Source organism: Entelurus aequoreus, linkage group LG11, assembly GCF_033978785.1.
Source record: "Entelurus aequoreus isolate RoL-2023_Sb linkage group LG11, RoL_Eaeq_v1.1, whole genome shotgun sequence".
Taxonomy (NCBI): domain Eukaryota; kingdom Metazoa; phylum Chordata; class Actinopteri; order Syngnathiformes; family Syngnathidae; genus Entelurus; species Entelurus aequoreus.
Genome location: NC_084741.1, coordinates 8,568,118 through 8,591,869, shown reverse-complemented (window position 1 = coordinate 8,591,869; position 23,752 = coordinate 8,568,118). Strand labels below are relative to the sequence as shown.

Genomic DNA, 23,752 nt, shown 5'->3' with positions numbered 1-23,752 from the left:
ATTAATTATTAATAATAACAGAGTTAAAGGTAAATTGAGCAAATTGGCTATTTCTGGCAATTTATTTAAGTGTGTATCAAACTGGTAGCCCTTCGCATTAATCACTACCCAAGAAGTAGCTCTTGCTTTCAAAAAGGTTGGTGACCCCTGACATAAAGGGACATGGGGGAAAACATTTTTTTAATAATTTTTTAATTTTTTAATTTTTTTATTTAGACATGTATCTCGTGCGCACGACACACTTTTTAGAAAGTTATAAAAAAAAATTAAAAAAATATTTTTAGACATGTATCTCGTGCGCATGTCTAAAAATAAAAATAAAAAAATATATTTTTAATTTTTTTTATAACTTTCTAAAAAGTTTTCGTGCGCACAAGATACATGTCTAAAAAAAAAAAATTTTTTATTTTTTTTATAACTTTATAAAAGGTTTGTCGTGTGCACGAGATACATGTCTAAAAATAAAAATAAAAATAATTTTTTTATAACTTTCTAAAAAGTTTCTCGTGTGCACGACATGTCTAAAAATAAAAAAAATGTCCCTTTAGGGGCTCCGTAGACTATAAACCAGAAGTCTTTTTTTTCTTCTTTTTTTTTTGTATGAACACTGTAAATAGTCCAATTAACAGCAGAGTATTTGAGGGTTGGCTGGCCGCTAATAAGCGGAGAGTAAAATAGAAAAAGTAACTGCGGCTGCAGGCAACATCCTGATGTAGTTTGGATTCAGTTGAACCTCGATTTAAGACCCCCTCTATTTGCAAACTTTTTTTTAAATTTACAAACTTTCCGATGACCAAACCGTGTTTCTTTATACCAACGCTTCATTCGTTTTGTGGCCTTTCAGGTCACTTGCTGCGCAGCACACTTCTCGTCACTCGCCCGATAGTGGCTTTTTTGCCGATATCCCGATATTGTCCAACTCTTAATTACCGATTCAGATAACAACCGATACCGATATATACAGTGGTGGAATGAACACATTATTATGCCTAATTTTGTTGTGACGCCCCGCTGGATGCATTAAACAATGTAACAAGGTTTTCCAAAATAAATCAACTCAAGTTATAGAAAAAAAGTGCCAACATGGCACTGCCATATTTATTATTGAAGTCACAAAGTGCATGACTTTTTTTAACATGCCTCAAAACAGCAGCTTGGAATTTGGGACATGCTCTCCCTGAGAGAGCATGAGGAGGTTGAGGTGGGCGGGGTTGGGGTTGAGTAGCGGGGGATTGTAGCGTCCCAGAAGAGTTAGTGCTGCAAAGGGTTCTGGGTATTTGTTGTGTTGTGTTTATGTTGTGTTACAGTGCGGATGTTCTCCCCAAATGTGTTTGTCATTCTTGTTTGGTGTGGGTTCACACATATTTGTAACAGTGTTAAAGTTGTTTATACGGCCACCCTCAGTGTGACCTGTATGGCTGTTGACCAAGTATGCCTTGCATTCACTTGTGTGTGTGAAAAGCCGTAGATATTATGTGACTGGGCCGGCACGCAAAGGCAGTGCCTTTAAGGTTTATTGGCGCTCTGTACTTCTCCCTACGGCCGTGTACACAGCGGCCTTTTAAAAAGTCATACATTTTACTTTTTGAAACCGTTAATTTCCGTTACTACATTTTAAAGCATTTATCGGACGATATTATCGGACATCTCTACTTCTCGGCGTGTCTTGCCTTTTCTGTGTTTTTTTTTTGCAAACTCAATATGAGTCCCAAAAAGAAGAAGCAGGCTTCGTACCGCTGCAAGCTTTAATTGTGATGAGACTAAACTTTCCTGGAAAAATGATGCCAAAGGAGAATTATTCTACAGCGGCGGAGAATGACTACTTCTCGTTTAGCACACGGGCCCCCCGCCCCCATCTTCCGGTCAGCTTCTCCTTTGCCGATGTTAATGTAACAGGATTTTACTTTTTAAAATGTTTATTGCTGTAGCAATACGGTAGTCAAAGTTAAGGATTTTTTTTGTTATTTCTGATCATTTGTGAGGGCACCAAAGGGACTTATGTGTGTGTGCGCTTCCTAGCCTCTCGGTTGGATGTTTAGGCTCGTTAATCAAGAAATAATTGTTCTATCACCGCTTGTTTGACAGGCAGTGTAGCACTTTATGTTGTGTTCTAAGTGTACGAAACTTCACTAAATATGAACTTTTGTCGAGGTTGGAACCCATTATTCATATTCACGTTGTTTCTTATGGAGAAATTTGCTTCACTATACAAATCATGTTGAAGAACCAATTAAGCTCGTAAATCGAGGTTCCACTGTAATTGCATCCAAATTGCAGTAGCTGTATTTGAACTATAATGAGTGATCAGCATCCAGTAGCCAGAAGTTGTCACGTTGTGTAAATGGTAAATAAAAACAGAATACAATGATTTGCAAATCCTTTCCAACTTATATTCAATTGAATAGACTGCAAAGACAAGATAATTAATGTTGTTTTTTGCAAGCAATCAATCACGACGTCCACAGTTTCCAAAAACAATTTGAAATGTGGACTCGTCAGACCACAGAACACTTTTCCACTTTGCATCAGTCCATCTTAGATGAGCTCAGGCCCAGCGAAGCCGACGGCGTTTCTGGGTGTTGTTGATAAACGGTTTTCGCCTTGCATAGTAGAGTTTTAACTTGCACTTACAGATGTAGCGACCAACTGTAGTTACTGACAGTGGTTTTCTGAAGTGGTCCTGAGCCCGTGTGGGGATATCCTTTACACACTGATGTCACTTTTTGATGCAGTACCGTCTGAGAGATTGAAGGTCACGGGCATTCAATGTTGGTGTTCAGCCTTGCCGCTTACGTGCAGTGATTTCTCCAGATTCTCTGAACCTTTTGATGATATTACGGAGCGTAGATGGTGAAATCCCTAAATTCCTTGCAATAGCTGGTTGAGAAATGTTGTTCTTAAAAACTGTTCAACAATTTGTTGACAAAGTGGTGACCCTCGCCCCATCCTTGTTTGTGAATGACTGAGCATTTCACGGAAGCTGCTTTTATACCCAATCATGGCACCCACCTGTTCCCAATTAGCCTGTTCACCTGTGGGATGCTCCAAATAAGTGTTTGATGAGCATTCCTCAACTTTATCAGTCTTTTTTGCCACTTGTGCCAGCTTTTTTGAAACATGTTGCAGGCATCAAATTCCAAATGAGGTAATATTTGCAAAAAAAACCAAAGTTTACTAGTTCGAACGTTAAATATCTTGTCTTTGAATATAAGTTGAAAAGGATTAGCAAATCATTGTATTCTGTTTTTATTTACCATTTACACAACGTGACAACTTCACTGCTTTTGGGGTTTTGTAGTAAAAAGTGACCCATGTGGTCAACAAGAGCTACGTTTCGCTTTTTATGTTAAATAATTCCTAAAAGTAAAAAGAAGTATTTGTGGGATATGAGCTGTCAAAATGAAAAAATCCCAGCCACCCTCCATTGGCCGCTACAGATGTACAAATGTCAAACCACCATTACCTTTACAGCAAAGTTTGACCGTGTCTCTCCTTACATTGTACAAGCCGCCCTACACCTGTGTGGGGGTGGGGGGGAACACCTGAAGGTTTACTGGTCTGCGCAGGTTGCAGCAAACATGTTTTGCTGGCACAGACAACAATGCATCGCCATCGGAGGCAGACCCTTAGGGCCGTCACAGGCCGTCCATCATGGCCAGGAGGTCGTCTCCTTTGCTGCTGGCACTCGGGGCGTGGTCCCGCGACTCCCGAGTATCGCTGAACTCTCCCATGATTTTGGCCAACTCCGCATTTGCAGTTTGGTCCTGTAGGAACAAGGAGTCAGTTATTTAACACCAGTTGACTTCCAAAGTTGATCCCATTGCAAAACAAGAAAATAAAAGTGAATCTATTGCCATTATAAAATGTGACCTGTGCTGGCAAAATGAGTCACAATGAGGACATTTTAAAAACGGAGTTATTGTTATTTCCACATTCTCCATCTAAACACCTTCAAAATGATATATGGTTTGTTGGAATGGGACAGAAAATGACCGAGTTACATCCGATTGAAGTCGACCAAGTTTGAGGGTCCGTTTTGAGGAAAACCAGCTTAAAGTTTAGTGTTCCAGAACAGAATGTTCCAAAACTAAACTCCATAGCAACCATACCTTAAAAGTCCTTGTAGCAACACCAAAATTGGTACAATTAAAGTCAAATCCCATGTGTAAAGGATATGCAAAACGTCGTCGTAACTGTTGAGATTGTCTAGGAGAGGAGAAGCCTCCTCAGAGTCACTTTCATCAATTTCTGAGTCATTATCGCTACTTACAGGGTCCTGACCACCAAAATAATCATCAATCAGCTGTCCGTAATATTCCTGACCAGCAGCACTAAGAAGATTCGCCGACTGCAGTGAATTTAGTGCACTTGCACCTGCCTGTGTACCCTCTCCACCTTCTAAATCCATTACGAAATGTAAAACACCTTAACCTTTTCACAAAAATAATAATTAAATGTTCGAAAATCACCTTTTTTCACCAAATATTCCGCTGGAATTACTGTGTTGTTTTTCATCAGGGCGCTGCCATGATACCACAATGCACCGCGCGGGGTGATTCAACCAATGAGGGTACGCCTCACAGCGACCGCTTAGCAACAAGACGGATTTGTTTACGTCGGGACAGGTTTAAAAACTCAAATTCTATTGGTTCAGAATGGCGTCATCGGGAATTCCATGCTCATTTTTAGAAAGTAGGTCAACTTGGCGTCACAATGATAGCAAATATGGCTAGGGGGGATTCCCCCTTATTGCCGCCAGTGAGCGTTGAAAACTCTTGATTTTCTCAAGGAATTTTAACACGAAGGACTCATTTCTGAAGACATACCTCGTACAAAACCTTCAAATAAAGGTGATTTAAGATGTTTTCTTGCTATTTCGATGATTGGGATCGCTAGATTGTGGCTTTATGGACTCATTTTTGTGAAAATCTCAATTTCAACCAAGATACATTTTTTTCACTTATTTGCCTGTAGCTCAAAATTAGCCTGTGCGTATTCCGACTCATTTTGCCAGCACGGCTCACAAATATTCATTAACTGTGCAGGCAATGAATCATTTACCGTAATTGACAGACTAAACTTTAGGAATTTTTTCCCCCATAAATTAGCTGCACTGGAATATTTTTTATATATATTTTTGTCCTGTCCAGCTTCTCAGGCAAATCATATACAAACCCCGTTTCCATATGAGTTGGGGAATGGTGTTAGATGTAAATATAAACGGAATACAATTATTTGCAAATCATTTTCAAGCCATATTCAGTTGAATATGCTACAAAGACAACATATTTCATGTTCAAACTGATAAACAGTTTTTTTTTTGTGCAAATAATCTTTAACTTTAGAATTTGATGGCAGCAACACGTGACAAAGAAGTTGGGAAAGGTGGCAATAAATACTGATAAAGTTGAGGAATGCTCATCAAACACTTATTTGGAACATCCCACAGGTGTGCAGGCTAATTGGGAACAGGTGGGTGCCATGATTGGGTATAAAAACAGCTTCCCAAAAAATGCTCAGTCTTTCACAAGAAAGGATGGGGCGAGGTACACCACTTTGTCCACAACTGCGTGAGCAAATAGTCAAACAGTTTAAGAACAACCTTTCTCAAAGTGCAATTGCAAGAAATTGAGGGATTTCAACATCTACGGCCCATAATATCATCAAAAGGTTCAGAGAATCTGGAAAAAAATCACTCCACGTAAGCGGCATGGCCGGAAACCAACATTGAATGACCGTGACCTTCGATCCCTTGATACGGCACTGTATCAAAAACCGACATCAATCTCTAAAGGATATCACCACATGGGCTCAGGAACACTTCAGAAACCCACTGTCAGTAACTACAGTTGGTCGCTACATCTGTAAGTGCAAGTTAAAGCTCTACTATGCAAAGCGAAAGCCATTTATCAACAACACCCAGAAACGCCGCCGGCTTCTCTGGGCCCGAGATCATCTAAGATGGACTCATGCAAAGTGGAAAAGTGTTCTGTGGTCTGACGAGTCCACATTTCAAATTGTTTTTGGAAATATTCGACATCGTGTCATCCGGACCAAAGGGGAAGCGAACCATCCAGACTGTTATCGACGCAAAGTGTAAAAGGCAGCATGTGTGATGGTATGGGGGTGTATTAGTGCCCAAGGCATGGGTAACTTACACATCTGTGAAGGCGCCATTAATGCTGAAAGGTACATACAGGTTTTGGAACAACATATGCTGCCATCTAAGCGCCGTCTTTTTCATGGACGCCCCTGCTTATTTCAGCAAGACAATGCCAAGCCACATTCAGCACGTGTTACAACAGCGTGGCTTCGTAAAAAAAGAGTGCGGGTACTTTCCTGGCCCGCCTGCAGTCCAGACCTGTCTCCCATGGAAAATGTGTGGCGCATTATGAAGCCTAAAATAGGACAGCGGAGACCCCGGACTGTTGAACGACTGAAGCTCTACATAAAACAAGAATGGGAAAAAATTCCACTTTCAAAGCTTCAACAATTAGTTTCCTCAGTTCCCAAACGTTTACTGAGTTTTGTTAAAAGGAAAGGCCATGTAACACAGTGGTGAACATGCCCTTTCCCAACTACTTTGGCACGTGTTGCAGCCATGAAATTCTAAGTTAATTATTATTTGCAAAAAAAAATTAAGTTTATGAGTTTGAACATCAAATATCTTGTATTTGTTGTGCATTCAATTGAATTTGGGTTGAAAAGGATTTGCAAATCATTGTATTCCGTTTATATTTACATGTTACACAATTTCCCAACTCATATGGAAACGGGGTTTGTACTTAATTGAAGAATATTTTTCAACATATTGAGCAAAAAGGTCTCCTTTTTTTCTACCGAGAAAAGTGCACTTGTTATTAGTGAGAATATAATGGGTTATACTTGTATAGCGCTTTTCTACCTTCAAGGTACTCAAAGCGCTTTGACACTATTTCCACATTCACACACACATTCACACACTGATGGAGGGAGCTGCCATGCAAGGCGCTAACCAGCAGCCATCAGGAGCAAGGGTGAAGTGTCTTGCCCAAGGACACAACGGACGTGACTAGGATGGTAGAAGGTGGGGATTGAACCCCAGTAACCAGCAACCCTCCGATTGCTGGCACGGCCACTCTACCAACTTGGCCACGCCGTCCCTATATACTTATTTCAAGGTATTTTTGGGTTCATTGAGATTAGCTAATTTGACTTGTTTTGGAAAGTCTTAACAAGCCGAATTTTCTTGTTCTATTGGCAGATAATTTTGCTTAGTTCAAATAAAATACCCCTCATTTTTTTTTTTTTTTCTTGTTTTTGAACACTGACTTTTTGCAAAGTACCGTATTTTTCGGACTATAAGTCGCAGTTTTTTTTCATAGTTTGGCCGGGGGTGCGACTTATGTGTGAAATGATTAACACATTAGCGTAAAATATCAAATAATATTATTGATGTCATTCACGTAAGAGACTAGACGTATAAGATTTCATGGGATTTAGCGATTAGGAGTGACAGATTGTTTGGTAAACGTATAGCATGTTCTATATGTTATAGTTATTTGAATGACTCTTACCATAATATGTTACGTTAACATAGCAGTTGGTTATTTATGCCTCATATAACGTACACTTATTCAGCCTGTTGTTCACTATTCTTTAGACATTTTAAATTGCCTTTCAAATGTCTATTCTTGGTGTTGGCTTTTATCTAATGAATTTCCCCCAAAAATGCGACTTATACTCCAGTGCGACTTATATATGTTTTTTTCCTTCTTTATTATGCATTTTCGGCTGGTGTGACTTATACTCCGGAGCGAATTATACTCCGAAAAATACGGTAGTAGCTTCTGTGTGTTCTCTGTTGAACAAAACGCAGTTGTGTCATCTGCAAATAATACTAACTTTAAGTCCTTTGTAACTTTACAAATGTCATTTATATATAGAGATTGAACAATTTTGGTCGAAGTAATGATCCCTGAGGTATGCCACAAAATATTTTCAGCTCTGTAGAAGAGTGTTTGCCTATCTTCCCGTATTGCTTCTTGTTGGTTAAGTAGCTTCTATTGTGGATTGTTAATAATCTTTTAACACTTATCTGTCCATAGTTAACCAAATATATGGCTGCTCATGACATTCTAGTTCTTACGTTAACCTTGTACCTTTGTAGCTTGAATGTTTATAAATCCATACGACAGCTCATCCGGCCTCGACATTAACGCCTCTCTGTAAAAGCAAACCAAAATGTTTGGAAAAAAATAAACAAGATATTTTATGACATGCGAAAGGAGAAACAGGGCTCACTCTTCCTCCTCGTCAGTAGCAAAGAGGTTGACCCGGAAGCCACTGTCCGCATTCCCAGGTGGTTTCTGGACGTCCAAGCCTCCCATGAGCTTGGCCAAGAGATTGAGCTCCTCTTTGGCCAGCGGGTTGGGAGCAGCGTTGACCTGTCAGCACACCAAGCTTCAATACACAAACATAACAAAGGTGTACAGTCAGAGAACGTCCTTCACCTTGGTGTGCTGAGCGGAGTTCTTGGCCGTCCCTGACATGTGTGTTTCCACTGGACGGCACACGCTGTACCTGCGCGTGAGCCAAGACAAGAACAATGAGCACCAGAGACGACTAATCTTCTGATTCGTTTTTCAAAGAGTCGACTTATCTAAATAAATGATTCCAAAAAACTGCACAGCTTGTCATTGCGTTTGTTCCGTCTAATAATGAATTGCACTGAACGCAGGCTGCTATGTGTAACGTTCACACTTGGATGCGTGTTGGGTTCAAAACATTACTGCCAGAGAGAGTCTAGGCAGTTTTTTAACACCCAAAAAGAAGTCTTTGGACTTTTTAAGACTTTTATTTTATTTTTATTTTTTTACAAAAAAGCTGATCTACTGAGGAAAAAGTGGAACAGAATAAGGCGTGCAATCCATTTTGTGTCTCTGTCTTTATGAATATGCAAAATACATGCTGATCATCAAAACGCCCAAAATACTGGGAGAACAATTTTTTTTTAGCACGGGCAGTCATACATCAATCAATCAATCAGTGTGATCTATTAACACTCTTTGCCGTTTTGCTAGCACTATTTTGCGTTTTTTTTTTAGGACATGCAAACTGACAGTTCCAAACAAGGCTGCAGGATCAGTGCTGACAATGGACAAGCGAGAATCGTCCATTCGACGTGTATGTGTCACCAATTTGACGGTCAGAAATAAAACATTATTAAACGTAACGCCAAATCAGCAATTTCCTTTTATAATTTTACAGCTGCTCAATGACTTAAAAATCATGCATTTTGGTTTTCTTTTAGCCTCTTTTAATGGCATTCATTTGTCTCACATAATATATACATACATCTATTTATTTTCTACTGCTTGTCCTGTTCGGAGTCGCGGGGGTGCTGGAGCCTATCCCAGCTGCATTCGGGCGGAAGGCGGGGTACACCCTGGACAAGTCGCCACCTCCTCGCAGGGCCAAAACAGATGGACAACATTTACACTCACATTCCCACACTTTATGAGTATGAAAATATTCCTTACATGAAAAAAAACTTCTTTAAGTCTGCATTTTTTTTGCATTTTGAGCGGAGTAAGTGCAGCCTCTCACTAATGAGTGCACCTTCGGCCGTGAAAATAAATATAAAAAGTGGTTTAATTGTAAATGCACTGCAGGACTGCGTTGTAAAATGGCCATAAAAAGTGGTGCATGTCTGCTGCGTGTTTGAAAACAATGCAAAAATGCCACAGGCAGGAGGAGCATGTTAACATACTCAGTGGCCTAGTGGTTAGAGTGTCCGCCCTGAGATCGGTAGGTCGTGAGTTCAAACCCCGGCCGAGTCATACCAAAGACTATAAAAATGGGAGCCATTACCTCTCTGCTTGGCACTCAGCATCAAGGGTTGGAATTGGGGGTTAAATCACCAAAAATGATTCCCGGGCGCGGCCACCGCTGCTGCCCACTGCTCCCCTCACCTCCCAGTGGGTGATCAAGGGTGATGGGTCAAATGCAGAGAATAATTTCGCCACACCTAGTGTGTGACAATCATTGCTACTTTAACTTTAACATGAATGTGCAGTAAATGAAGGTTTCTCTGTGGTAAGTCCCCGTATAGTACACGCAAAATCCTCATTTATATAAGGCGGTCTGTGCCACTTTACAATTGTACACGCAGTGTTAGTAAATCACACACAACACGCCCACTTAATAGTACACACTATCTTATAGATTGCACACGCTGTTTACCACTTGGTGTTTAAATCTTAGTAAATCATGACCCAAGTGTTTTTTATTGTTGTGTTTAGATCAGCTATTAGTATCAGCACATGCCTTTTGCTCAATTTTGCCCATTTTTGCTTGTTTTTTTTGTTAAATTTGATGTCTGCAATGAGCCACAGCCTAAAACACAAGCAATGCATTTGTAACACTCCTGCTTTTAAAGTTCCTGGTCAGGGCTCAGAGACGTGAACTCAGTGACGGACCCCAGGAAGATTAGTGGCTACTGTTTAGCAACTAACGGGCAGGGCCGGCCCGTGGCATAGGCCGTATAGGCAAATGCTAAGGGCGCCATCCATCAGGGGGCGCCACGCCAGTGCCACAAATGTTGGAGGAAAAAAAAAAGTAGGCACTATTATTTCTAAATACAAAAAATAATCCCACGTTAATTAAAATGCAAAGTAAAGCCTATTTAATAAAAATATTATTTGTTACAACATTACCCCCCCCTCCGCACGGTGCGCCCCCTCCCTTCCCGTATCATGACTCTTTTTGGACGTCACCACATCAAAAAATCAACACAAGATGTCAAAACGGCCAAAACTGTCAGGTGCCCAGGAAAGAAAAAATAGAAAAGAAGAGGAGAAACGAGAAAAAGACAGAGGTAACGTTAGCCTACATGAAATTATTTGTCTGTTACAGAATGTGATAGTAACCTGGCTTTTTAGCATTAAGCTAATGTTACATGATTCGGCAAGTGCTAATCAATAAATAGCTAGTTCTGTTTTAACGTCGGGTTAATATTGTGGAGGGGGCTAAATTGTTATGTAAAATAATAATGTAACGTTAGGTAATTACAGTACTCCCACCTTACATTCCTCAGGGACATTTGTATTAGATCTTTTAAGCAGGTGTTTTTTGTTTACATTGTCATTGCCTTCTGGTTAGCTAATGTTTGCCCTGCAGGTAATAGTCACTTTTCCACCCCTTTATATATTAGGTATAGTTGTAAGGCTAGTTGTTAAAGTGCACATCATTAATGTTAATTAAGCAATATCACATGAGGGGGAATGCTGTTTTTTATTTTGAGCACTGCTGTGATTCGGTTAAAGATAATCATAACATAACATTCTCATATAATATATTATAATGTTACTTTGCATTTTGCTATTCAGCATTTCACTGTAATGATGACAATAAATTGAATCTAATCTAATTTGCATATCAGTTAACATCATACATATATCTCCTTGGTTTTTCATCTATATTATATCATTTCATTTTATTCCTGAAATCATATGTTTTTATTATTAGACTGTAATACTTCACTGCCGATGTGGGGGGGCGCCTCCTAAAATCTTGCCTAGGGCGCCAGATTGGTTAGGGCCGGGCCTGCTAATGGGGATCCATTAAAAAACAAATAAACCACAACATTGTCGACTATAAAGCTTGTTAGCTTCCTTTGTTACGAGCGAACGACGGCAATTAAGGAAGTGTTATTGCAGTTGGAACTGTTACAACACCTATTCTTAATGCAAAATGTTGATTGGAAGTCAGAGGTGGTCTCTCATATTTACACAAGACAATGTTCTACAAGCTGAGCATTAACAGACTTCTTTTAAAGTTACATGTCGAGCAACCCAAATTTGCGGAGAGAGAATCGTGACGGTGTAGCCAGTGTGTTATGCTGAAACCAGCTAAATGCAAAAAAAGGTGTACCTGTTGTGGCGGTATAGCTCGGTTGGTAGAGCGGCCGTGCCAGCAACTTGAGGGTTGCAGGTTCGATCCCCGCTTCCGCCATCCTAGTCACTGCCGTTGTGTCCTTGGGCAAGACACTTTACCCACCTGCTCCCAGTGCCACCCACACTGGTTTGAATGTAACTTAGATATTGGGTTTCACTATGTAAAGCGCTTTGAGTCACTTGAGAAAAAGCGCTATATAAATGTAATTCACTTCACTTCACTTGAAGTGTATTCAACCGTGCTGAGAATGTAAAATGCCTTCATGTTGCGCCTTTTATTACGGTGCGCCCTATGGTCCGAAAAATATGGTAAATTGCATGTTGGAGAACTACTTACATGTTTGTGCCCAGTTTGGTGACTCTGTCTCCGAAGAGCTCAAATGATCCTTGGCAGAGAGCAGCAGCATAGTTTCCACCGTTGTTGAACTGCAGCCTGCGTGATTCCTCGCCAGTACAGTTAAACATCCTGGAATTATTCATCAGTCAGCACTTATAACACTTAATGAGTTCATTGTAAAAAAAACAGTACAGGAAAAGGGTAACAGACATGACTTTCACACTAACAACTGAGTAGCAACATTTGAAGGCGCATGCAGAGGTGAATGAAGCTGTTCATTTAATGTATGACCACATTCGAGAGAATAGTAGCCCTGAAATTCGGGCGTCTACCGGAAAAATCAGGAGGGTGGTAAGTATGACGCTATCAAGCGCCATTCATATAAAACTCGCGGGCCGCACTAACATTAAAGGCCTACTGAAAGCCACTACTAGCGACCACGCAGTCTGATAGTTTATATATCGATGATGAAATCTTAACATTGCAACACATGCCAATACGGCCGGGTTAACTTATAAAGTGACATTTTAAATTTCCCGCTAAACTTCCGGTTGAAAACGTCTGTGTATGATGACGTATGCGCGTGACGTCAATCGTTGAAACGGAAGTATGCGGACACATTGAATCCAATACAAAAAACTGTTTTCATCTCAAAATTTCACAGTGTTCTGGACATCTGTGTTGGTGAATCTTTGGCAATTTGTTTAATGAACAATGAAGACTGCAAAGAAGAAAGTTGTAGGTGGGATCGGTGTATTAGCGGCGGTCTACAGCAACACAACCAGGAGGACTTTGACTTGGATAGCAGACGCGCTGGCCGCCGAACTCACCTTAACTTTCTCCGTCTCCGGGCCGCCGACCGCATCTGTATTCGGGTGAAGTCCTTCGTCGCACCGTCGATCGCTGGAACGCAGGTGAGCGCGGGTGTTGATGAGCAGATGAGGGCTGGCTGGCGTAGGTGGAGCGCTAATGTTTTTATCATAGCTCTGTGAGGTCCGGTTGCTAAGTTAGCTTCAATGGCGTCGTTAGCAACAGCATTGTTAACCTTCGCCAAGATGGAAAGCATTAACCGTGTATTTACATGTCCATGGTTTAATAGTATTGTTGATTTTCTATCTATCCTTCCAGTCAGGGGTTTATTTTGTCTGTTTCTATGTGCAGTTAAGCACGATGCTATCACGTTAGCTCCGTAGCTAAAGTGTTTCTCCGATGTATTGTCGTGGAGATAAAAGTCACTGTGAATGTCCATTTCGTGTTCTCGACTCTCATTTTCAAGAGGATATAGTATCCCAGGTGGTTTAAAATACAAATCTGTGATCCACAATAGAAAAAGGAGAGAGTGTGGAATCCAATGAGCCAGCTTGTAAATAAGTTACGGTCAGAGCGAAAAAAGATATGTCTTGCACTGCATTCTAGTCCTTCACTCTCACGTTCCTCATCCACGAATCTTTCATCCTCGCTCAAATTAATGGGGTAATCGTCGCTTTCTCGGTCCGAATCGCTCTAGCTGCATTGAAAACAATGGGGAAATGTGAGGAGCCTTTCAACCTGTGACGTCACGCTACTTCCGGTACAGGCAAGGCTTTTTTTATCAGTGACCAAAAGTTGCAACTTTATCGTCGATGTTCTCTACTAAATCCTTTCAGCAAAAATATGGCAATATCGCGAAATGATCAAGTATGACACATAGAATGGATCTGCTATCCCCGTTTAAATAAAAAAATTAATTTCAGTAGGCCTTTAAATTTTCATATTAAACGTCTCGCGGACCGCGTGTCTGAGACCCCTGGTTTATACATAGCTCAAAGCAAAAAAAAACTTTGTATGTAGTGTTATTTCATTTTAAATTTCAAAAGAGTTTTGTGGCTCCCATTGTTTTCTTTAATTTGTGAAACGGGTCAAAATGGCTCTTTGAGTGGTAAAGGTTGCCGACCCCTGACCTAATCTAACAACCTGTCATTTAAAGACTCGGTACAAAAAAGCTAGTATCCACTTCAAGAACACCACCAGGAAAACAATGGTGATTCTTGACGCAATACTAGCTAAACATCCAACTTGTCGATGGTTAGAATCCAAAGAAAGAACAGTAATGCAATTATCCTAATCTCGGGATTACAGTCTAAGCATAGATTGTTTAGATAGTGAAGGGTATTAGTAAGCCCTTGTTTCAATCATCCTTACCAGTATTATCATGTTTAAGTGTAAAAACGTCACCTTATTAAGCCTGGGGTTTGTGTACCGTGGGGTACGGGGCCGCTGGTGGGAAGTACGAATCGACCGTTGGAGTTCTGCACTTTGTCCTTGAGGAAAATAGACACCTAGCAAGGAACAGACCACAAAGTCTGGTGAGCCAAAGGACGTGTGCTTGGTGTGCAACGTTTGCTTGGAGCATGGAGTGACTCACTCTGATGTGCATATCCTGGAAGAATATAAGGAGAGTTTGTCTAATCAGCTGGAATTCCCCACTCGGTAACGGCGTGTACATCTGAAAAGACAAAAAAATGAACGAATGCGACTTGACGCTACTTTTACTTTCAACATCCCACACACGGCTGGTCCAAATGTTGTTGTGGCGGCGACGTGGCACCTCGATGAGCTGCTGGTACGTCTCGTCCACCTGGCTCAGGATGCAGGCCGTGTCTTTGACAAATTCCTTGATTGCGTCCATGTGGTTGAAGGACACCAATAGGATGTCTTTCGGTCGGGGACAGAGGAGCACCTGGTACTTGAAGGCCATGGTCATCAAGTCATAGAGCTGAAGGAGAGCACACTGCAGTTAGCACACACTTGCTTTTATTTGTTTCAGTGTTGTGTAGTTATAATTATATGCTTTTACTTGAAATTATATTGAGTTTGTGGACCCCAGGAAGACTAGTGGGTTGTTGTGGCAACCAGCTAATGGAGATCCTTAATAAAAATCAAATCAAATCAAACCTCCGCCAGCAGAGGGAGACATGCATTGTTTGTCGGGCATAATCATGTCTGTCTCAGTGATCAGGGCCGGTAGGCCTAATGGTTCGGTGGCCACGGATGAAGCGCTGGCTGTCTAAAGTCGGGACCCGGGGTGGACCGCTTGTCTGTGCATCGGTTGGGGACGTCTCTGCGCTGCTGACCTGTCTCTGCTTGGGATGGTCTCCTGCTGGCCCCACTATGGACTGGACTCTCACTATTATGTTAGATCCACTATGGACTGGACTCTCACACTATTATGTTAGATCCACTATGGACTGGACTCTTACACTATTATGTTAGATCCACTATGGACTGGACTCTCACACTATTATGTTAGATCCACTATGGACTGGACTCTCACAATATTATGTTAGATCCACTATGGACTGGACTCTCACACTATTATGTTAGATCCACTATGGACTGGACTCTCACTATTATGTTAGATCCACTATGGACTGGACTCTCACAATATTATGTTAGATCCACTATGGACTGGACTCTCACACTATTATGTTAGATCCACTATGGACTGGACTCTCACTATTATGTTAGATCCACTATGGACTGGACTCACACTATCATGTTAGATCCACTATGGACTGGACTCTCACACTATTATGTTAGATCCACTATGGACTGGACTCTCACAATATTATGTTAGATCCACTATGGACTGGACTCTCACACTATTATGTTAGATCCACTATGGACTGGACTCTCACTATTATGTTAGATCCACTATGGACTGGACTCTCACACTATTATGTTAGATCCACTATGGACTGGACTCTCACAATATTATGTTAGATCCACTATGGACTGGACTCTCACACTATTATGTTAGATCCACTATGGACTGGACTCTCACTATTATGTTAGATCCACTATGGACTGGACTCACACTATCATGTTAGATCCACTATGGACTGGACTCTCACACTATTATGTTAGATCCACTATGGACTGGACTCTCACAATATTATGTTAGATCCACTATGGACTGGACTCTCACACTATTATGTTAGATCCACTATGGACTGGACTCTCACTATTATGTTAGATCCACTATGGACTGGACTCTCACACTATTATGTTAGATCCACTATGGACTGGACTCTCACACTATTATGTTAGATCCACTATGGACTGGACTCTCACAATATTATGCTAGATCCACTATGGACTGGACTCTCACACTATTATGTTAGATCCACTATGGACTGGACTCTCACACTATTATGTTAGATCCACTATGGACTGGACTCTCACAATATTATGCTAGATCCACTCGACGTCCATTGCACCGGTTGCCCAGGTGGGGTCCCCACATCTGCGGTCCCCTCCAAGGTTTCTCATAGTCTCCTTGGGTTGAGTTTTTCCTTGCCCTGATGTGGGATCTGAACCAAGGATGTTGTTGTGGCTTGTGCAGCCCTTTGAGACACTTGTGATTTAGGGCTATATAAGTAAACATTGATTGATTGATTATGTGAATAGCAAGTTTAATCTTGATCTGATGGCGTGTCAAACTGGTTTTCATTGAGGACCACATCGTAGTTATAGTTGCCCTCAGAGGGCCGCTTTTAACAGTGAATAATATACAGTATGAATCTGTGTTTTGGCCCTGCAATGAGGCGGCGACTTGTCCAGGGTGTACCCCGCCTTCCGCCCGAATGCAGCTGAGATTGACAGACAGCGAGAGACGTTTGCACAGTGCCTGTGTTTTTAAAAGGTGTAAATCTTTATTGTTTTACTCTTCATTGTTTGGCTCTCATTAAATCTGCATGATTAGTAGTGTTGTTGTTGTGGAAAGGAAAAGCTAACTTTGTGATGTGACTGTGAAATGAATGGCTGCCATATGCTTAAATGTTATTATGAATATGCCTGTTAATACATTATATATATACTTACAGTATGTATATAAAAAGTCGAGGTTTTTGGATGTTTTTTAGAGCACTTTATAGGCGATATAAAGCGACTCCCATTGGCTCCATTGTTAGCTAACTTTAGCTAGCGTTTGTTTACAAGTTAGAGTGCATAAAACAGAAAAGCGTATGTGTGCTTGTCTCACATAGTGATTGTAAAAACTAGGCAACATTTTAAAAAGCGCAGTTTTCCTTTAAACATAGAACACCTTATCCAAATATAGTTTGCTATTTACAAGCAGGAACAAGATAAGAAGTGAATACCATGTTTGTTCCACATTCAATTCTCACTGCGCATTTTGCAGCAATTTTCATAAAACTGAAAAAAATACCTTGCACATCTTAATACAGAAAACTGTAATCCATACTTAACCCTGATTGCACATTTGGTTAAATACTAATTGTTAGAATAATTGTTTCTAAATTATCACAAAAACTTTGTATTAGATTGAGTTCCTGACAAGAAGACAAAAGCTGTCTTTGAAACCTACCAAGAGTAAGGCTCGTAAAACTCCACTGTGTAGGGGGGGGGGGGGGGGAGCAAGATGAAGGTGTTCCTGTGGTCTTTCATGTATGGTAATCAACAGAAGGATGTTGTTCTGGCCCAAGGACTTCAGAGCGGAGAGATGACAGGATCCGCCCAATTTCCAGACGACCTCTTTTTGAAGTATTTTACGAACTCTTTTTTAACTATTTTACGAACTATTTTTGAACTAACCTTTCCTGTGAATTGTTTACGACCTTTTCTGTGAACTTTTTGCGACCTTTGTCCTTTGGAAACAAAGGTGGCCATGTGGTCGGGGAGGGTCCAAAATAAAAGAAGGAGGCAGGCAATCTTTTGGCAGAGCGTGCCGAAGACTGTACAAGACTACAGTGTGTCCAGGCGTGTCTCCTCAATTGAGTCCAAATTGAATTCTGTCTCTGTGTAATTCTTTGCCTCTTGTCTTGTTTAACAGATGTCATCAGTGTTTGAACCTGACGCTAATGTAAATGTTTTTAACATGTTCAGACTCTGTCAATTCGTACAGGATTTGAATAAAGTTTGCTACGTTCAAACAAGATAAGGAGCTGTCATGTGAATACCAAGGTGAATACGAATCTGATCCTGATTGCACATCCAGAAGCAATTGAAATGCAACTGTAAAATCCCTTGAACATGTTTGGACTCCTACAACAATGAAGAACCAGAATTTTGAACAACAAAATCAAGTCCAACCCAAATTTGATCTAGATTTGACAGCACATTATCTTGTCATTTTCGTGTTCCTGGATTATACATTCCAGTCTTCAGTTTCAGAACAAAATACAAAATATGCAAGTTAAAAAGGAAGCAGGTAGAATGCCATCACCTTGTCCATGCTGGCTTGATTGAGCCTCATGATGGAGGCGTGAGCCAGCCTGTCAAAGACTGTGCGCAGGGCCTTCTTGGAGTACAGCTCCTGCGGCTTGAAGAGCTCCTCCAGGAACTTTTTGTTGAACATCGTGGTGATGATGTCGTTCATAACTAGTGGAGGACAGGGAAAGAGTGGGAAGGCTTAGCAGAGGATACACGACAAGATGGCAGGTAAGAATCCTATGTGGTAGGACACCTATAACAAAGCATTTCCACATAGTAGAGGCCCATACTAATTGCTGGCTTGGCATCCTTTCAAGAGTGACCAAAAGTAAGACCGCAAGCCAAATTACCAGAAAGAACAAGCCGCATACTCCTATCTAAAGCAGAGGTTGGATAAATGCATGCCTGGCAACCGCCTGGTACTCGCTGCAGTTGAGTAGATACACCCCTGGCCACTTATGAGATAAGTAGTACACGGGTGTCCATTTGTGGCCACAGATTTTTTAATTTTTTATTGGCCCGCGTCACCTTCTAAAACAAAACAAAAACATTACACAAAAAAGATAGAATATGCAATTTTGGGAGAAATTCAGTGTGAAAATTAAATCAATCAAATATTTTCATACGTAAGGTGCACCGGATTATAAAGCACATTAAAAGGAGCCATATTATATATATTTTTTTCTAAATGTAAAAAACTTCCTTGTGGTCTACATAACATGTGATGGTGGTTCTTTGGTCAAAATGTTGCATAGATGATGTTTTACACATCATCTTCAAGTCGCTTTCTGACAGTCGCTTCAGGATGCGCCATTTTGTGGGCGGTCTTATTTACGTGGCTCACCTTCGACAGAGTCTTCTCCCCGTCATCTTTGTTGTAGCATGTGTTAGAATAATTATATATATATTATCACACAACTCTTATGCTTAAGGGCCGTTGCTATAGTTATTATCAATTGTGCTGAAGTTGTACTTTTCTATCTGTCAGGTTCAAACACTGATGACATCTATTAAACAAGACAAGAGGCAAAGAATTAAACAGAGACAGAATTCAATTTGGACTCAATATTGAGGAGAGTCGTCTGTACACTGTACACTTGGACAGTTTCTCAGCACGCTCTACCAAAAGATTGCACACCTCCTTCTCTTATTTTGGACCCTTCCCGACCACATGGCCACCACTGTTTCCAAAGGACAAGGGTCGCAAAAAGTTCACAGAAAAGGTTGTAAACAATTCACAGAAAAGGTCAGTTCAAAAAGAGTTCGTAAAATAGTTCAAAAAGAGGTCCATTAAATAGTTCAAAAAGAGTTCGTAAAATACTTCAAAGAGTTCGTCTGGAAATTGGGCAGATCCTGTCCTCTCTCCGCTTTGAAGTCCTTGGGTTAGAACAATATCTTTCTGTTGATTACCATACATGAAAGAACACAGGAACACCTTCATCTTGCTTCCCCCCCCCCCTACACAGTGGAGTTTTACGATCCTTACTCTTGGTAGGATTCAAAGACAGCTTTTGTCTTCTCACCAGACCCTCAATGTAACACAAAGTTTTTGTGATAATTTAGAAACAATTATTCTAACACTATCTGTGCAAATGGACAGCCGGCAATCCAAAAGATTGCAAGTCGTCTCGTATCAGTGTTGTGTCCAGACTCGGCCTGCTGACTGCCAAGGCCGAACATCGAGTACCGTGACGCAGACAAAGCAGAGACAGGGCGATATCACGAGTGTCAGCACATTTGCATTTCATTAATAGTCATATTTTGTGTCTAACTGGGGCTGTTGAGATTACCCCCTTCCTTCAGCAACAGCCTCAGTGATGTAACCAGGGACCTCCCAAATAAATAGAGGAGCACGTGGGCAGGATTTTAGAGCGTAGTTTGGATCTGTAACTAGAGTACAGCCCAATAACATCTCTCCTCATTGAGCCAAATTGAACTCTGTCTCTGCATGATTCCTTGCTTCTTGTCTGTTTAATTATAGATGTCATCAGTGTTTGAACCTGACACGTGCAAGGACGGGAGTGGAAGAAGTGTCAAAAGATGGAGCTAACTGTTTTAATGACATTCATTACATCAATAACGGAGCAGCATCTCCTCATCCGGAAAGACCCCACAACACCGGAAATGTTTCCCGTGGAAAAAACATCCGACTGGCTCTCTCTAATAACTAAAGTTCCTTGGGTGGATAATGTAGACTCACTACACCGGTATGTTTTAGCGCTTTCATGGCGAGTCTATTGACAGATATAAATAAGAACTTTACACTACTTTATATTAGAAATGGCAACAACGGAGGATGAATGTCCCATAACAAGAAGATAGAGAAAAAGAAGAATCTTATGGACCACGGAGGCGGACGCATTCAATTTTTTTAGGATTTATGCAGATCCCAAATACAGATCAGCAGGTACCAGAAGGTAAGAAAAGTTGCTTTTGCATAATATTGTGAAACAAAACGCCAGATAATATGTCTTACCTTATACACACACCATAATAATACTTGCATGTTTAATGCACAGTACAATCCATCAAGCGGTGCGGCGTCATAGCTTACCAAAGTCGTACTACAACATTTAGATCGATTTTTGAGCGCCGTGTGAAATGTTCTATATTTTCAATGGGACATATAAAATGTTGGTGTTTTTTACTTGAGTCATATTGCCATCGTAGTGCAGTCTACACGTATCTCTTATGTGTGACTGCCATCTACTGGTCCCACTTATCATTACACCATGTACCAAATGAAATTGCTTCGATGTGGGTAAGCAAAACCAGAATTATTCCGAACATTAGGCGCACCGGGTTGTAAGGCGCACTGTCGAGTTTTGAGAGGGGGAAAAAATGATTTTAAGTGCGCCTTATAGTCCGGAAAATACTGGTACTAACATTAGCATGCTAACAGTTGGAATGCATGAAGTACCAAGTCATATGACTATAAAGCACAGACATGGTGAGTAATCTTGCCTCAGGCTAAGCCAATCAGAGGCCACAATACTGAACAGCTCGGTCTCATTGTTTTGATCTCATCTAGTAAGACTGTAAGTACTGGTATTTTTTTTGTTGTATATTTAATTCAATACTTAATTTAGAGCAAAATTACGTTGAATATGCTTTGTTACCAATAACACTTAGGTAAAATGTGGTGATTGTATTTAGCATATATTGATAGACCTATATTGTATTGATTTTAGTATCTTTAATGTACAACATATACAATGAGACCGTGCTGTTCAGTATTGTGGCCTCTGATTGGCTTAGCCTGAGGCAGGATTACTCACCATGCCTGTGCTTTATAGTCATATGACTTGGTACTTCATGCATTCCAACTGTTAAAATGCTAATGTTAGTATTTTCCGGACTACAAGGCGCACATATATCATTTTTTTTCTCCATATCCGTCATTTTTTATTTAACCGGCCCTTGGTGGAAAAAGTTTGTACATCCCTGTATGTGTTAAAGCCCAACTATCACCTATTATTTGAAAGAATACATCCATTGCAAAATAACGAGCGGCAATGCTCGAGTTTCATTGGCAATTAAAATATATTTTTTCCCGCATCCGTAATTTTTTATTTAACCGGCCCCTCGGTGGAAAAAGTTTGTACATCCCCTGTATGTGTTGAAGCCCAACTATCACCTATTTTTGAAACAATACATCCACTTCAAAATAACGAGCGGCAACGCTCGAGTTTCATTGGCAATTAAAATCTGTTTTTTTTCCGCATCCGTCATTTTTTATTTAACCGGTCCTCGGTGGAAAAAGTTTGTACATCCCTGTATGTGTTGAAGCCCAACTATCACCTATTATTTGAAATAATACATCCATTGCAAAATAACGAGCGGCAACGCTCGAGTTTCATTGGCAATTAAAATATTTTTTTTCCCGCATCCGTCATTTTTTATTTAACGGCCCTCGGTGGAAAAAGTTTTGTACATCCCTGTATGTGTTAAAGCCCAACTATCACCTATTATTTGAAAGAATACATCCACTGCAAAATAACGAGCGGCAACGCTCGAGTTTCATTGGCAAGCTAAAGTGGCTACACACACGTTATTGAAATGATACCTCTCCTTCTGTCATCCTCTATCCAGCAGCTATTTCACGAGTTAAAAACAACTTTAAGTGAATTAGCGCCGTCCACTTAGATCTCCTTTGGTTATTTTGCCAAAATAACACGTTGCTACGACTGAAGAAGGGTGTGTTTACATATTCGCGGCTGTTGTGTTGCTAAGCTAGCTAGCTAACCTTTCTTAGCTTTGTCAGCGGGGATATTTTGCGCTCGAAGCCGCTGGTCCAGGATATAAAGCATTTCCCCGCCGAGGTTGATAAAGAGCAAAGGGGAGAGTCCTTGACGACATGGTGGATTCCGGAATGCTTTAAGTCCTCGCCTTGGAAAAGAAGACAGAAAGCTTGTTGACAGTTTGAGCGCTGGATGATGACGATGGCGGTGGTTGCTATGCCTTCACTGGTTGCCAAGCCACGGAGACAACAGCCAATCAGGGCGCTCTACGTCATCAAAACAGGACTGAGCTTCTACAAATGGTATATTTTTAAAGATAAACAGGCATATTTATAAATAATGGTAACATAGAAATGCTCATCAATGCTCCAAGCAAATTTTTTTCTACATAAATGTCAATTTATGAAAGTAAAACCTACATTTTCTAATGGGCTTAATCATTTAAAATGATCAATGAAATCTTGGAAAATGATTAAAAATACAAAAGCCCTTAAATTGATTTAGTTATTGCAAAAAATTAAAGTGATTTAGATTAGCCTTTTTTGTCTGTTTGAATTTTTGTATCTTATCCTATTTTTTTTTTTTAATTATTATTTTTATATTCTATTTGTATTTGCTTGAGTTTTCTTTCCTTTCACATGTTTTGCGCAACCTGATGGATGTTTGAAATAGTGGAGATTTGTTGAAAGTGCCTTGGTTATTATGTACATTGACAATATATGTGTGTATGTACATTGTTCAATAAAAAATAAAAAAGGTATATACAAACAGTCGACTACACCACTAGACTAACACCCTCCCCCCCACCACATCCCACCTCCCCGGATTGTAAATAATCAAATGTATATACCCTATTTTTCGGACTATAAGTCGCAGTTTTTTTCATAGTTTGGCCGGGTGTGCGACTTATACTCAGGAGCGACTTATGTTTGAAATTATTAGCGTAAAATACCAAATAATATTATTTAGCTCATTCACGTAAGAGACTAGACCAGGGGTCACCAACGCGGTGCCCGCGGGCACCA

The 23,752-nt window shown here is 40.5% G+C and overlaps 1 protein-coding gene across 1 annotated transcript; it reads right to left on the bottom strand.

Moving 5' to 3' along the window:
* Positions 1-509: 509 nt before the first annotated feature.
* Positions 510-22,845, bottom strand: oscp1b (organic solute carrier partner 1b). Its single transcript, XM_062064099.1, is given in 11 exon segments — positions 510-3,764; positions 8,142-8,205; positions 8,284-8,426; positions 8,493-8,562; positions 12,274-12,402; positions 14,488-14,591; positions 14,678-14,758; positions 14,861-15,028; positions 18,500-18,654; positions 22,733-22,826; positions 22,828-22,845. Coding segments are annotated over 11 exon segments (1,155 nt in total). The 3' UTR covers positions 510-3,635.
* Positions 22,846-23,752: the final 907 nt, after the last annotated feature.